The sequence below is a fragment of the Crinia signifera genome, chromosome 9 (genome assembly GCF_055691185.1).
Source record: "Crinia signifera chromosome 9, ASM5569118v1, whole genome shotgun sequence".
Taxonomy (NCBI): Eukaryota; Metazoa; Chordata; class Amphibia; order Anura; family Myobatrachidae; genus Crinia; species Crinia signifera.
This window is the reverse complement of record NC_139225.1, coordinates 125,933,760-125,950,080: the sequence shown is the minus strand read 5'-3', so window position 1 is coordinate 125,950,080 and position 16,321 is coordinate 125,933,760. Positions and strand designations below refer to the sequence as shown.

General features: G+C 45.9%; 1 protein-coding gene across 1 annotated transcript in view; it reads right to left on the bottom strand.

Annotated features, from left to right (window-relative positions):
• LOC146035956 (cytochrome P450 2G1-like) overlaps nt 1–16,321 on the bottom strand; it is a 44,039-nt gene that overhangs the window by 11,506 nt on the left and 16,212 nt on the right. The window contains exons 2-7 of the mRNA XM_083159682.1: nt 13,539–13,704; nt 12,192–12,341; nt 11,330–11,490; nt 9,682–9,858; nt 4,542–4,683; nt 1,611–1,798 (exon numbers count right to left, since the gene is read on the bottom strand). Of these exons, the coding sequence (XP_083015808.1) occupies nt 1,611–1,798; nt 4,542–4,683; nt 9,682–9,858; nt 11,330–11,490; nt 12,192–12,341; nt 13,539–13,704 (984 nt within the window). The remainder of the gene's footprint in view (nt 1–1,610; nt 1,799–4,541; nt 4,684–9,681; nt 9,859–11,329; nt 11,491–12,191; nt 12,342–13,538; nt 13,705–16,321) is intronic.

Genomic DNA, 16,321 nt, shown 5'->3' with positions numbered 1-16,321 from the left:
GAGAGAGCTATATAAAAGCACACAAAATGCGCAAAAAAACAGTAAAACCATTCAATGAATGTATAAAGGAATGTATGGTTGACGCTGCTGCAATATTGTGCCCTGGCAAGAAAAAAACAGTTTGAAAACCTTAGTTTGTCACGGCGCACTGGATGAAAGTTATGATGTCAAAGACACAGCCCAGTTGATGATTTTCATTCGAGGTATCAATGAAAAATTTGACATTACAGAAGAATTGGCTTCAATGCAGCCCATGAAAGATACAAAAACTGGAAAGGATTTATTGGAGGCTGAAATTCAGTGTATGTCCAAAATTGGAGTGGATTGGAAAAAAATGCCTGGTGTGACAACAAATGGATGCCCCAATCTAACAGGAAAAAATGTTGGATTGCTAAAAAGAATTCAAGACCAAGTCACAGAAAATAATCCAGAACACAAAATGGTCTTTCTACATTACATTATACATCAAGAGGCCCTTTGTAAAAGCATTTTAAAATTAAGCAATGTTGTGGACACTGTTACAAAAGTTGTCAACACTATCTGTGCAAGAGGATTAAATCAATTTACATCACAAAATCAGAAAATATTTATCATTGGTCTGCAGGAGAAGGTTGGATAATGGAGTGGGCTTTATATTCATCATTTTCCAGTGGAAGGGCTGCTTGTTTGACTGCAGATCTCACCATTATCTGGAAATAGATTTCTTAGCCTTCAATAGAATAAAAACCTAGAGTCCCAACTTTCAGGAGGTGCTGGGAACTTGGGGATCAGAGATCAGGAGCCAGAGCAATCCATTGACAAAAATATAAAACTGTACACCAGACGTTTGGAGCTGGAGCAGGGACCGGCTGCTGGAAAGCTGATATCTCGGGGTCTGGGCATGATAGAGACAAGCCGCTAGTGTCAACAGAAAGGGGAGAGTCCCAGCTTTTGGAATTTACTCTCAGATATAAGTCAGAGAGAACCAGAGAAATATGACTGGGAATTGCAATTAACCGGGCAGATGTGAACTGCTGCTTTGAAGTTGGATATCTCCAGTTCCCCCTGGGCAATTTTTAAAATTCACGTATCCCTGGAAAAAGCTATCAGCATAGGGCCCTTATACACCTGGGGCCCCTGGGCAAGTGCCCATTAAGCCCATACAAAAAGACGGCCCTGGCAGGCAGAGCACTACTGATCCAGGTTTTTCCTTGTATGCTGGGTCCAGAGAGAAGGCAGGCTGGTGGAGTGCATGCCAGGCTCCTGCTTCCCGTTCCGTAAGAGCGCTGTGACCTTGCACCCCAGCATGCACAGTGGAAGGGGGAGTGGTGGCCACGGTGGAAGGGCAGTGGGCAGGCTGCTGGAGTGCACGCAGGGCTCCTATATCCTGCTCCTTGAGAGCACTGTGACCCTCGGCCCCATTGGCACTGGCTCCCTACCACCACTGCTAGGGCTGCAGAGCCCTAGTTATGCCACTGCTTGTCAACATTGACAAGCATTAAGTAGCCGCCAGAACCAGTGCTTACTGCACATTCGATTTTATTAATTGAATTCCAACTTTCACTGTTTTTAAAGCACTTTATTTAAACCATTCTTTTAATATGCTGTAAAAATTTTAGTGGTATCCTCACCTTTGGAATGATAAAATCTCTGAAGTGCACATCGCGGGTCACTTTGTGTGGAAGACCCATTGGGACGAGGTCGCTGAATCTTTGAATCTCATGGATAACAGCGTCCATGTACGGCATACAAGAACGATCTTCAATGCATGGGGCACGGTTTCTGCCAATGACTTGGTCAATCTCTTTGTGGAGGAGTTCTGCAGAGATGAAAAGTAGTTCTCAAAAATAATAGATTTAATGTCTTCAATCTTCTGATGAAAAATGGCACATTCAAATGAGAAATTAGTTGTGTTTACTGTTAATTCAGTGTTATACTGGATGACAGATACTGTATATATCTAATTTATTCCTTCAAGCAGTGGCGTAACAATAGCTCTGCAGACCTCACGGTCTGAGTAAGTGTGGACACCAGGGTCTGCGGGGCTATCGATGTGCTGCACTGCTCCCAGGACCAACCTTTCTCCTCTGCTTGCCGCCGCCGAGACCCAGAGGTTTACTTGTCTGCGGTCCCGGCTCTCAACCTGGCTGGCTCCTGCTAATGAAAAATAGCCCACACAAAATGTCCACCCCCTTACAGTGGATACTTTTTGAGGATGCTAAAGGAGGTGGCGACCTGCTGTTAGGGGCAGCCATTTTGTGAGGGTCATTTTCATTAGCAGGAGCCAGCCAGGAGGAGCGCCAGGACTGTAGACAAGTAGTTGTGCGGGTCCCGGCCACAGACCTGGCGGCGGCAAGCAGCAGAGTAAGGCAGGGGTGGGCTTTATTTTAGCAGTGGGGGGAGGCAGGCTTTTTTTTTACGGGAAGCAGGCTTTATTCTAAGGTGGGGGGGGGGGGCGTTGCCGAAATTTCCGTGGGTTGGGGAGCACATTTCTTGTCATGACACTGCCATCAAGCATATTGTAGTTGCATGGATAGGCACCATATTAAAAATGTATCGTTTGGACCCCACCACACAACATAATATCGATGGCCTTTGGGGGCAAAATATAATAAGGTGCAATATTTTACACAGCTAAAAAAAAATTGCACCTTATTAAACGTCACATGTGCGATTTTTGGTAAACGTCCGATTTTTACAATTTTTTTACCAAATCGCACATGTCTAATAATCGCACCCTATTACATTTCGCCCTGGGTTTCTAAATGAATGCATTTTGCATCCTATTATGGATACTTATACTACATTAAGTTCTACAACACGGTACAACTGGAGGCATTGATCTGCAGTATGGGCCTAATTCAGACCTGATCACATGGCTGCTCATTTTGTAAATGCCTACATTTTCCCTGACACAACCAGAAAACGGATGGCTACCACACATGGCCAGTGATTAAAAACATAACAGAAGTTTAGGTACTTGTTTCCTAGCACGGCGCCCAAGATTTTCATCTTATGGCATCTTCACATCACATCACATGCTATATAGCCGCATACGATGCATGCGATGCGATTCGATGGTATACGATTTTTTATTGTACAACCACCCTGATGGGTCCTTACAATGTTAAATGCCCCCCCCCATTGTCAACGCCACCCCCAGGATCAACGCCAACCCGAAGCGTGGCGAGTGCAGCGAGCCCGCAAGGGGCGGCGGTACGCATCCTCCGACCTTTTCATACCCCCACTATCCACGTCGGCGTGGAGTTGATTTTAGATAGTGTGGCGAGCGCAGCGAGCCACCGAGCCCAAAGCGTGGCGAGTGCAGCACGCCCCGCGAGGGGAAGCGTATTACTTTACATATATTGCGGGGCTCGCTGCGCTCGCTACGCTTCGGGCTTGGTGGCTCGCTGCGCTCGCCACACTATCTAAAGTCAACTCCACGCCGATGCGGATAGTGGGGGTATGAAAAGGTCGAAGGACGCGTACCGCCACCCCTTGCGGGCTCGCTGCACTCGCCACGCTTCTGGTTGGCGTTGATCCTGGGGGTGGTGTTGACAATGGGGGGGCATTTAACATTGTAAGGACCCATCAGGGTAGTTGTTCAATAAATATACCATCGCATTGTATGCCATTGTATGGCATATGATGCAATACGATATTTTATTGTACAATATCGCGTCACATCGCATCCCATTGTATACCATATTTAGTCTTATGGTATACGATGCGATGGGCGCCGTGCTAGGAAACAAGTACCGAAGTTTATTACAAGACAGCAACATGCATGCGAACAACAGGCCATATGCATGTGCAGTCTATTGATATTCCCCTATGTTGACCCTTTACTTCTCTTTTCCCTCAATGTTGTCCTTCGGTGATTCTACGCGACATTGACGTTGCTCGTGCAACCACTATAGGACAATGGTGAGGGTAGGTCTAACGCTTACCACTTCTTGTAGCAAGGAGTTTAAATGTATTCTCTTGACTTTTGTAACCTACATAGTTATCTGACTACAGTATTTGAGCATATAGCTGGAAGAATGTATCAGAGGGATTATAAACACTTATTGATCAACGACAGTGCTGGAATCAACACTTTTCTCCAAATTCTTAAAATCAATGTGACATGCAAAACCAACGGCGGTGGCTCACCTGGACCTGTGTCCACCACAACATTACTAAACTGAAGTATAACAGCAAACACAATTTAATTAAATCAACAAGTATGTGACTCTCAATAAGAAATTTTTGGACATTGGGTTCCCATGAGTTATTTTGTTTCTGTGAAGGGTAAATACTGGCTGCATTATTTTTACACTGCAATTTAGATTTCAGTTTAAACACACCCCACCCAAATGTAACTCTCTCTATACATGTTACATCTGCCCCAACTGCAATGCATATGGTTTTGCCAATTTTCCAAACAAAGTTGTACTGCGATCAGATCTGAATAAGGGCCTCAGTTTGAAAAACAACATGTCACTTTTTGAAGCTTGATACAACTGGCTCCATGTCAATGGACACTATTACTCAAAGCCTGGATCTTTGTGTCTACTAACCTTCTACATCTGGATGTTTGAGGAGAATCACCAGCCCATAACGTAACGTAGTGCTAGTAGTTTCAGTACCAGCAGCAAACAGATCAAATGTCGTATTGACAACTGCCTCCTTATGAAACTCGCTCTGTGGTATGTCTTCTTCCTGTGAAAAATACGACGCAGGAGTCTATTTCTGTGCTTATGCAGAAATAGCAAATAATCATCTAATAATGTGAAATACTGTATTCTGTATGTATAAATCAAAAAGTCACAGAAAACTTCTCCCACAACACAAAACATCTTACAAAAATACCTGAGGAGAGTTTAGGTATGTCCTTAAGTTGTATGTGTAAGCCTGACCTTTCAGAGAAGCCTCCATCATCCACTTCCTCAGTATATGTGGGAATGAGCAGCATCAGAATTGCTTATGACATAGAAATTGTGGATGCAACTGTGGAATTGCAAGAGGCTGAGGGGAATATTTGTGCAGCTGATGCTGGAACCAATGAGGATGTTAAGGAGGATGATGTTGTTTGTGTTACTTAGGCACCAGCAGAAGTCTCTTGGCCATGATAAGAAAAAGGAGGCCATTGTCATGCCTAGGACCAACAAATCCATCTCTAAAGGTGCCCATACACTGAGGCGATTTGGTCCGATTTCGGCCGATTGCGACCAATCGGGCCGTTAAATTGGACCAAATTGCCTCTCCCTGACATGCCGTCGGGTCCGATGCGCGGTCCCATATGCATCAGACCCGACCGGGTGGTTGGACCTGCTGCCCATCCGACCACCCGTGCTGGGACCTACTTTCTGGCGGCGAGGGAGGCGGGAAGCAGGGACTCATGCGATCCATCACAATGGATCGCATGCGTCCTTGCCGCCGGGAAGGTCCTGTTGGCTTGCCAGGGTATCGGGTGTCCAAACACTGCTGCAAGACGTCGCAGCAGTGTATGGGCACCTTTACAATATGTGTGGAATTATTTTTATCTAATCCTGATATTTATCAAGCCAACCGTAGCCCTTGTGGAACCACAGTAAGTAGAGGTAGGGACGTAAAGCATCTAGTCACCTCCACCCTATTACGTCATCTGCAGCAAGCTCATGACTAGCATTTGATAAGATTAGAAACTGGTGCTAAAAACACAACAACTACAAGCAGTCCAGCATCAGGTAGCTCCCTTCTCATTACTAGATCCCACCACCTACAATCTCTACCACCAACACCTTCATCCTCAATATACTCAGTAATGATAATGGATAGTCCTGCAACCAATCAGTTAAAGCTAAATTACTCCTCCCCTTTCCAGGATTCTTCAGAGGATTCCTTGAGCACTATGCCTGCTGCTGCTGCTGCTGGGGTGGAATTTGATCCCAAATGTGTACAAAAAAAAAAAACTACTAGTAGTAGTGTGACAAAAGAGTTGATTGTTAAACAATATTGTGCAAGGGGAAGCAAGTACGACAGTACTAACTTAGTCGCAGAGCGGATCAAAGATGCCCTGACTGCTATGCTAGTCTTAGATCTGTGTCCGTTGGGCCAGATTTAAGTTCAATTGCCAAGCAGTGGTCCCCCACCACCACCACCGAATCCCCTCATTACCATGAGAGGGAATGTGTACTCAAAAATATCCCTTCGCATACGGCCGGAGGGGAGAGAAATCATTCGATTTTACATCTCGGTTCAATTTCACCTGAAAAGCCATTCCTCAGCTGTAGCAGGACATTAACAAAAATGAATTATTGGCCTTCGGAAAATGCTATTGTACCCATATCCAATTAACCACAAATATGTGTTCAAGCGGTAACTGGCAAACTAAAGACTACATAACTGTGACAACTCACTTGGTGGGTGAATCGCCTTCAGCAGCAGATGCAGTAGATGTGTCCACATACATCTTGGCTTTTTTTCTCAATTTGTCACAACATGTAAAACACGGCTTAGCTGCTTTTAAAAATGTAGCAAATGGGTGGATTCTGAAAATGGTTTGCAGCAGTAGAATTTGTATAAAGTAATAGATTAGAGGTGGAAATTTTTTGAAAAATCACAAAGCGTGACTTTTGCAGAGTCCAAGGTGTGCCAAATTGTGCCATACATGGCACAGCAAAACCAAAATGTATGTGGACACATAACACCAGCTCATTCAGAGGCAGGCTAGTCTGTGTATCATAGGCTTCACTAAGAGGCATACTGCTGATAACCTCTTAGAAAAACAAAGGGATGTCATAGCAAAATGGCTAACTATGCTTGGACTCTCCGCAGGTTTTGTGATTTTTAAAAATGGTACAAATATCGTGAAAGCATTACAGCTGAGTGAATTCCAAAACCTCCCCTGTTTTGGTCACACATTTGTTTTTTCAATGACAGGGGCATGCAGGATATGCTGTCTGTCATTTGTTGGCATTCAGCTACAGCATGCAGTAGATTGCAGCACCTGCAAGAACAGTACAATTTGCCCTATCATCAACCGAAGCAAGGCGTGGTAAAAAGGTGGAACTCCACCCTCTACAGTAAATGCTTCAGTGGATGGAGGAACAACAGAAAGCCATCCATAGCTATACAACAAGCCATGACATTGGGAGAATAGGGGGAATGTCCATTAGCATTGGAGACTACTTTCTATGTTGTGCCTTCAAAGTAGCTACCTGTGAAGTGAGTTCTGACACCGCAGGCTTGAGTCAATTGATTCCCCTAATCAGGGGCGTAACTAGATATTCGTAGGCCCCATAGCAAAAGTTTGTAAGGGCCCCCTATTTAGCAACTGATGATGATAAAATATATGACTTAGACAGTAAAGATGGGCCCCCTTCAGCTATGGGCCCTATAGCAGTTGCGCTCCTTGCACCTATGGTAGTTACGCCCTAGCCCCTAATTAAGCTGATGGAAAATCATCTTAAGAACTTGAAGGAGGAGTTGAAACAAAGGGAAACCTCAAAGTATGCTGGACTTGTAGATCAAGTATTTAATTCGCTTTGCCAGGATCCAAGGGTTGCCAATATCTTGAAATTGGATCACTACATTTTGGCAACTGTGCTTGATCCTAGGTTTAAGTCATATGCTGTCTCTTTTTTTCCAACTGACCCAGATATTAAGAAATGCAAAGAGCTCCTGGTGAGCAAGTTGGTAGCGCAAGTGACACATGGCTTCTCATTCTTCATTTTTTTCAGCAGCAGCCAGTAAAAAAACTAAGCTTTCCAAAAAGATCCAGTGCCAATACAGGTAAGTCACAACATTTTGACAACTGGTCGGGTCTAAAAGAATTACCCAGAAGTAGTGACACCTCTACTATAACTTTATCTAATACGGTCAACATCAAAAGAATGGTGGAGGACTATTTTCATGACACCAAGATTGGAATGTCAAACACTCCCGTCCAGTACTGGCAAGAAAAAAAAAATGAGGCTCTTGTACAGAATGGCTTTGCTTTACTTAAGATGCCCACCCTTCAGTGTGTACTCAGAGAGAGTTTTCTGCACAGCCGGGAATCTTGTGAGCGAATGGCATAGGAGGCTACTTCCTCAAAATGTGGAAAAATTATGTTTATTAAAATGAACTAAACAAAGACCTTTCCTGGCAATTGTAGCACAATACAGAGGATCCAGTAATAAGGAATTCCAACGGGGATGAATTAATTTTGTGTGAGGAGGATGTACACACTGATGAGAATGAGGATGAGGATGACAACAATGATAAAATTTTGCCACTGTAGAGCTGGTGTCTTAAGCCAATCTGTACCTTGTTTTGTGGGGGACCAAACAAACAAAGCACTTCAGCCACAAAAGCTAGTCACTGGAGGGCTTGGTTTGTTAAACTGTGCATGTCCTTTTTAACATAAGAGTGGGTGGGAGAGCCCAAAGACAATTCCATCTTGCACCGCTACACTAGCGTCTGTTTGTGTCGCTGTTCTGTTGCCTAGTAGTAATCAACCAGCCAGCTCACTGCAGACTTTGGCCTAAAGTGGATGAATACCACATTGCGAGCTGTAAGGTGGATGAAAATCCTCTGCAAATGACTGGAAATTACTGTTTTTGAGTCAAATAAGGCTTGAGGCAATTAAAAAAAATCCAAATCCAAAACGTCTGTTTGGCAAATCAGTTACCAGTGGTTTTATGAATGCAGGTGCACTAGTGTATCTGACATCCAGCACTTCCTGTAATGCAATACATGCAGCGTGTCCCTAATAGACCCTTAAAGGAGGCAGTCATTTTTGGAGGCAGCAGGGGTGTCCCCCGCCACCCGTACAGCGAAAGGGGAAACGCGCGCAAGATATGCGCGCACATCCCCTTCCGACGGCGCTTCCCCCGGGTCACCGCCGGCTTGTCTGCGGTCACCCGGGGTCCCCACCGCCTCCCCGCACCCCCCCTAACCCTGTCCGTCTCCCTAAAGCGGAGACGGACAGGGTTCCCGTCGCCCCGCCGATCGAAACTGAGACGCGCGTGAGACGCACGCGCGGCTCAGTCAGATGGCGAGCCGGGCTTCTGGGGGATCGCCAGCGGTGATTTTCTGGCGATTCGCCAGCAAAGAAGAGCCTGGCCCCATCTGTAAGAGTCAGTTTAGACTGACTGTTATTTCTGAAGGGGAGAGAAAATCATTTGATGGTCGGCGAACAATCCTCTCCCCTTTGGCTGCATGCATATGGTACCGAGGGAATTCGGTTGCAGGAAGGGAGGTTGTGGTGGTGGTGGTGGTGGTGGTGGGGGGGGGGGGGTAGGGGGTTTAAGCCACTTTCTAAGTAGCGAACGACCTCTGCTTAGCAAGCAGTATCTAATCAGGTCCTTTGTTTGAAAGGGGGGTCAGGCTGTTTTTAACTACTGTGTTCAATATTTTAAATATTTTTAAATAATATTTATAAAATTCAGCAGTAATATTCATAAAAATAAAAACTTTTTAGAAATGTTTTATTAGAAAGAGAATTATACTGACATTTATATGGATGTGCTTAAAGTCTTTTCTTTATAGTCATATGACCAAGTAGAGGTATATTGAAGAATACCCACCCCATCTTCCAACAAGCAACAACGTATAAACAGAAAACGTTGACGAGTTGAACTAAGCGCGGAGTTAAACCACAACCTACTACTAAACAATAATATTGTTTCCCAGAGAATTCCTTTTGAAAAATTGTCATAAAAAAAGCTTTCAATTGGCAACCTTAGAACTCACCTGCTTCATCTTAACAAGGAAGCAGTCAATAAAGTCACGAGGAGAATTGGGATCCAACGTCTCCATGTGTTTTTTTACCATTTCTGCAATAAATTCTTTGATGTTATCAACAGATTTTGCATATTTCTTGTGGGGTCCCGGCATGTTTTCAATCACTTTGGGAAAGATATTGTACATCTGAGAAGACATGTATACTGTAAGGTTAGGGAATGTGGGAATAGATTGGGGGAAATGTAATAGGATGAGAGATTCAGAAAGGGAGAAATCCAGAAATCCTATGTCTGCTACCTGTGTGGAGTTTGGGTGTGGTATAATTACCTGACAGTCGGGATTCCGACAGTCATTAGTCAGACATCGGAATCCCGACTGCACAGCGTGGGGAGCGCAATAAAGCCCCTTGCGGGCTCGCCGCGCTCGCCACACTGCGGGCACGTGGCGAGCTGCTCTCGCCACCTATTTTATTCTCCCTCTATGGGGGTCGTGGACCCCCAGGAGGGAGCAGTCGGGATTCCGACGTCAGAGGAATGACTGTCGGAATACCGACTGTCGGAGAGTTTCTTTGGTCTCTTCAAGCTTGAGTGAGTTTCTGTCCACACTCCAAAAACATTGAAAACTCCTCCAGGGCAGGTACAGACAGGAATGGCCACATATTCTCTGTAAAACTGCTCAATATGAGTGCACATTATAGGAAACTATTAATAATAAATATTATAAAAAAACATAATTTATTTGATCAATAATGGAGCATGACGTATTTGTATACTATTGCGGCAAAAACGTTTTGTTCATCAAGTAGATTACACTTCTAGAAGACACTTGTGTCACTATGGCCCTTATTCTGATCGGTGCGGATTTTTCCGCATGCGGTCGGACCGCCGATGGTTTCCGACTGCGCATGTGCAGAGGTCACTCTGCGCATGTGCAGGCGGTTTCGCCGTACCTATTCTTTAGACGCCGCACAGGGGGCGGAGAGGGGCGTGAAGGGCTACTTAGCCTCATTACCCTATGCATACGCCCCGCGTTTCATGGGCGTTCCCATGCAAACGCAGGGCGTATGCATGGTAATGAAGCCGTGACGCATGTGTAGGGGGCGGGCATCTGACATCGCCGGATGTCAGCTGCCCGCCCCCATACATGATTTCATACGGACAAGTGTCCGTGTGGTCTAGGGTGGCGGGCGCTGGTGGAGCGTGCGGCCCTGCATTTGATGTTCGGCGACCATCGAATGCAGGGGCTGCTCCCAAGATGGAGGAGGCGTATCCCCGTCCACTTTCATGCGGACCGCCACATATCCGCGTACGGACGGAGGTGGCGATCCGTATGGAAGGCGGGGATTCGCCTGCACGGTCCTGGCCGCATATTCTGATCTGGCCGCACAGATCAGAATAAGGGCCTATAAGTCACGAAGGATGCATTGGAGCCAAGTGCATGCAACACTTTCGGTTCTACAAGGGTTAACATCCAAGAATGCTCATGTGTTCCCCATGCACATTGTTATCTGTATCAGGAATCAAGGGGGGCAAACGTATGTTCCACAATCTTTTCTCCATGTGGTTTGGCATAACATTACTAGGTTGCAATTGGAGTTGTCAACGTAATCTTTAAAGGTTAGTAAACTGCATACAAAGGCTCCGAATTCTTTCCTTACCTGTCCTGACACAGAGCTAAACCAACGAAAGAGTTCATTCAAGAAATTAAGCAGTTGAAGGAAAGATTTATCTTCGTAGTCAAACCGTTCCCCAAAAACCAAAGAGCAGATGACATTTGAAACAGCTTTGCTTAAAAAGAATGTTGGATCCAGTGGCTGTCCTGTGGTTAGAAAAGGCACAGTATATATTGTTAGCATCTTCATGTTATACAGTACATGCAATTTAAAGCACTGTACACAGCATTCAGCACCATTTGCGCCTCTATATCAGTGGGTCACAAACATGTCCTGAGGACCCCGCACATTGGGCTGATTCGGACCCTTGCCCGATGTTTGAGTTTGCACATAGGCATGTGCGTTTATACACATTTATGCGCATGTGCAAACACCAGGAGCGAAAGGCTTTGGTGAGTTCCACACTCGCCGAGCCGAGTGCTCCAGAGGGGGCGGGGGCGAACATCGGGCTAAAGCAAGGGAACGCATGAAAATGAGCGGCCGCATGAAAATGCTGGGCATTCCCCTGGAAACACTGGTTGGCTGATGTATGCTTGGGGCAGGTGGCTGACATCACATGACATCAGCCCCCCCTCCCCCCTTTATGGCCAGCTCCATATGAAATAAAAGTCAGTTTTCAAATACTTGTATTTGATGAGGGGAAAAAAAATATTTGATGGTTGGCAATCATCGAATAATTTCTGTCCCCTTAGGCTGCATGTGATTGGATGTGTTCTTGCATGCTTGCACAAATTGTGGCACATGGGCAGCCCAGTGCCGCTTTTGCACTTTGCAAAGTAACTTAATTCTTGTAGAATGCATTCTTTGGTTCTTCAGGCCCACAGCATGTTCACAACAAGGGACTTACCTTTGCTTTTCAGGAATTCTTCGGTAAGGAACTGGGCCTCTTCTTGGATTCTTTCTTCAATGCTTCTTTTACCCATCCCAAAACTTCTTAAGATCGTCACAGAGAAACGTCGCAACTGTTTCCACCGCTCACCATTACTGCAGATCACTCCTTGAAATAATGTATTAGACCGTGAGCAGTGAGGTATACATAGGTAATAAGTCTATGTGATTGATAATAAGCAGACAGTGGTGGCCAATGTGCAACAGCATCAAGACCTTGGGCATACATTTACTAAGGGCAGCTTTTGTTGATTTCCAGAATGTTATTCCAAATAAATGAAAATGGAGGTCATATAAAATATTCCATTATGTTCCTTTAATAGGATTATTGTCTTAAATATCAGGGTACAACAAGCTGAAGGTCGGCTACATGCAAGAGCCACTTCTTCAATAATTTCCCCCTTTGGACCTGTGGTTGAAATTGTAGCTTCTCCTTAACGGAGACTATTGAGAACATACAGGAGTTGAGTCAAAACATATCAGACACAATGGCAATTGATAAAGGATCATGTATATGTATCAATATTTGTAAGATATGCCATAGAGATTCTACAAATATTAAAGATCCCTATTATGTTCCATGGAAGCAGTGGCGTAACAATAACCCCCGCAGACCCCATGGTAGAGTGGAAGCGTTGAGTAAGTCACCGGGGGTCTGAAGGAGATATTGCTTCCCTGCAGCCGGGACCTGCAGATCTACTTGTCTGCAATCCTGCTGCTCTTCCTGCTGTTAATGAAAAAGCCCCTCACAAAATGGCCACCCCCTTTAGCGCAGACAGTTATTGAGGAGGCAAGACGAGGCGGCACCGGCAGCAGTGTGGAGTCTAATCACTGGGGTAATTATTTATTATTTTTGCAAAAAAACAAAACTGTAATTATCAGGAAATTTGCTTCATCTGCCTCCAGGCTTATTGGGGTTAATTTGTTGGAGACTTGAGCGCTCTTCACTCTGTTTCCTGTGTCCACTAGACAGTACTGGGCATGCTCTAGTGAGTCCCAGAGGGACCCTGGTCCTTGCATGAAGGAACCCCTGTTGACATTCCCATTGTCAACCTAATGCTTGTGTCCACCCTGCGACCCTGTCGATTTTAGCCATGTTGACCTATTTTATATGTCGAGCTAAGCCATGTCGACCTTCAGTGTTCGACCTAATGTATGTTGACCTTATAGTGTCGCTATGACCATACTGTGTGTAACATAACAGTCTTGATAAATCTATTTGCTTGTGAAATCCAAATGAAAGTTAATCTCAGGCTTTGCAGGATAGGCCATCGTTTGAACAGCCTTGATACAATTTTCAACTTACCGTGACCTCCTGAACTTATCTTGTACAGTAAAGGTGTGCAGCCTCTAGCACCAAACTCCTCCCCATGGTCAGTGAGAGCCTCCTTCACTACATCGTAACTGAAGAGCATCACGACTGGTTCATTTCCCAGGTAGATGGTATATACTGGACCATACTTTTCCTTGAGCTACATAGAACAAAACAATACAATAGGTCAACTGTAAATATATTGATTAGGTATTTCAACAGTCGGTATTATATACAGTATGTGCGCGGATATTGACCATGGCATTTACGGAATTGGGACATCTGTCAGAATGAACTTAGGTCTACAGTCATTAGGTCGACCCCACTAGGTCGACTGGCAGGAAGGTCGACCTGACTTAAGGTCGACATGGGCCAAGGTCGACATGACTTAAGGTCGAATTTGCATAAAGGTCGACATGAGGAAGGTCGACTGGTCATAAGGTCGACATGGGTTTTTCACTGTTTTTTTATCCGAATGTCGACATAGTCGACATGGACACAGTTGGCAATGAGAATCGGACCCTCGCATCGCTCGCTTCGCTCGCAATGCTTCGGGCACGGTGCCTCGCTGCGCTCGGCACACTATTTTATTCTCCCACCATGCCCTAGTGGATGGTAGGGCATGAAATACCGCCTATCGGCACATGTCGGCTCAAAAAACAGTGAAAAACCCATGTCGACCTTATGACCAGTCGACCTTCCTCATGTCGACCTTTATGCAAATTCGACCTTAAGTCATGTCGACCTTGGCCCATGTCGACCTTAAGTCAGGTCGACCTTCCTGCCAGTCGACCTAGTGGGGTCGACCTAATGACTGTAGACCTAAGTTAATTCTAATAGATGACCGCATCCGGGCATTTACACCATGCTGGTATAACAGTGTCGGTCAAGTAATTGTCGGTAATTCAGTTGTACTGTAGGTAAATCATACTGATCCCCCATTAGGGCTGCTTCTATAAGTTTCCCAGGCTGGTTTTTTATTCCAAGCCACACCTCTACAGGGGCTGATTGGGGAAGACCAGCCCAGGAAACCTCAGTTTCCCAGGTTGGTTTATACAAAATAAAAGGAAGTTATCGAAGCAACACTTACTGTATTTTGATCCATTTACAAGTGAACAGTATCTGGTGATACATAGGTGTACATTTAATAAGAGGATTTCAATTGAGGATGGGATGTCACCCATAGCAACCAATCCAATTCTACTTCTTATGTATTTAGCACCTCCTAGAAGGTAATAGAATCCCATCCACAATAGAACTCCCATCTTAGCAAATTTAGCAAAGTTATTATATGCTACCTAATTACCATAATAAGATATACGTCCAATGCACGTGTGCAATTATACATTACAGTATATAAGGTACAAGATAACATCTTTATGCTGTACTTATTTTTATTACAGATATTATTTTGCAGTTGTTTTAAGTCACATTTCCTACCTGCAGATGGAGCCTCATCTATGCAGCCTATGGCAGTGCCGTCTTTCCCATTGGGCACGATGGGCAGTTGCCCGGGGGCCCTAGGACCTAGGGGCCCCCGGCCCAGCCCAATGGGAAAGATGGTGGCCGGGGTCCGGGAATCCGCTCACCCTTGCTGGGGGATCCGGGCAGGGGGATCAGGGCGGTGGCGGTAGCTAGAAGCCTGATTCGGCGAAGTTCTATTTGCCGGCGGGGCGGGAAGCGCTGTTGCATTTGAATAGACTGGCCGGACGCTGATTGGCTGAATTCAGAAAATCAGCATCCGGCCAGTCTTTGAAAAGGCAAAAGCGCTTCCCACCCTGCCGGCAAATAGCGCTTCACCTCCTAGCTAGCAGTGAATTTAATTTCGGGGGTCCCTCACTGGGTGATCCGGCAGGGGGATCAGGGCATCGGTGGCGGTAGCTAGGAGCCCGAAGCGGCGAAGCGCTATTTGCCGGCAGGGGGGGGCGAGAAGCGCTGCTGCATTTAAAATGACTGTCTGAATGCTGATTGGCTGAATTCAGCCAATCAGCATCCGGCCAGTCTTTTCAAATTCAACAGCGCTTCCCGCCCCCGCCGATAAATAGTGCTTCGCCGCTTCGGGCTCCTAGCTACCGCCGCCCTGATCCCCTTCCCCAGCGAGGATGGTCGGATCCCCGCCACCCGGCCACCATCTTTCCCATTAGCGCTATTTGCCGGTGGGGCGGGAAGCGCTGCTGCATTTGAAAAGACTGTCTGAATTCAGCCAATCAGCGTCTGGCCAGTCTTTTCAAATGCAACAGCGCTTCCCGCCCCGCCTGTTAATAGCGCTTTGCCACTTCAGGGCAGGCTCCTAGCTACCGCCACTGCCCTGATCCCGCTGCCCGGATCCCCCAGCGAAGATGATCGGATCCCCGGCCGCCGGAAGCTGACTGGCTGCCGCACGGAGCCAGAGAGGTGAGGGTTGGGGAGGTGACTGTGGGCTCCTGGGCAAACTAATTTGGGAGGGGTCCAGTGAACTAGGTTGCCCAGGGGCCCTTCCTAATGTTAAGACGGCCCTGGCCTATGGCGCTTGTCCTGACAACTCGTCGCAGTGTGCCTAGCTGCACCGCTGCCCAATATGTCTCACAGCATGGCCTATGTCATTACCGGTGAGTGCAATACCAGCGATCAACCACCAGATGTCACTTTTTAAAACCCCCACTGAGCATGCATCAGGGGCCAAATGTAATAGGGTGAGAGTTTCAGAAAGTGAGAGATTTTGGGAGAGTTTTCCCATGTTTTTTAAAGCAGCAATCAACTGCATGGCAGATCAACCTGGTTTTGCAGTGTAATTGATT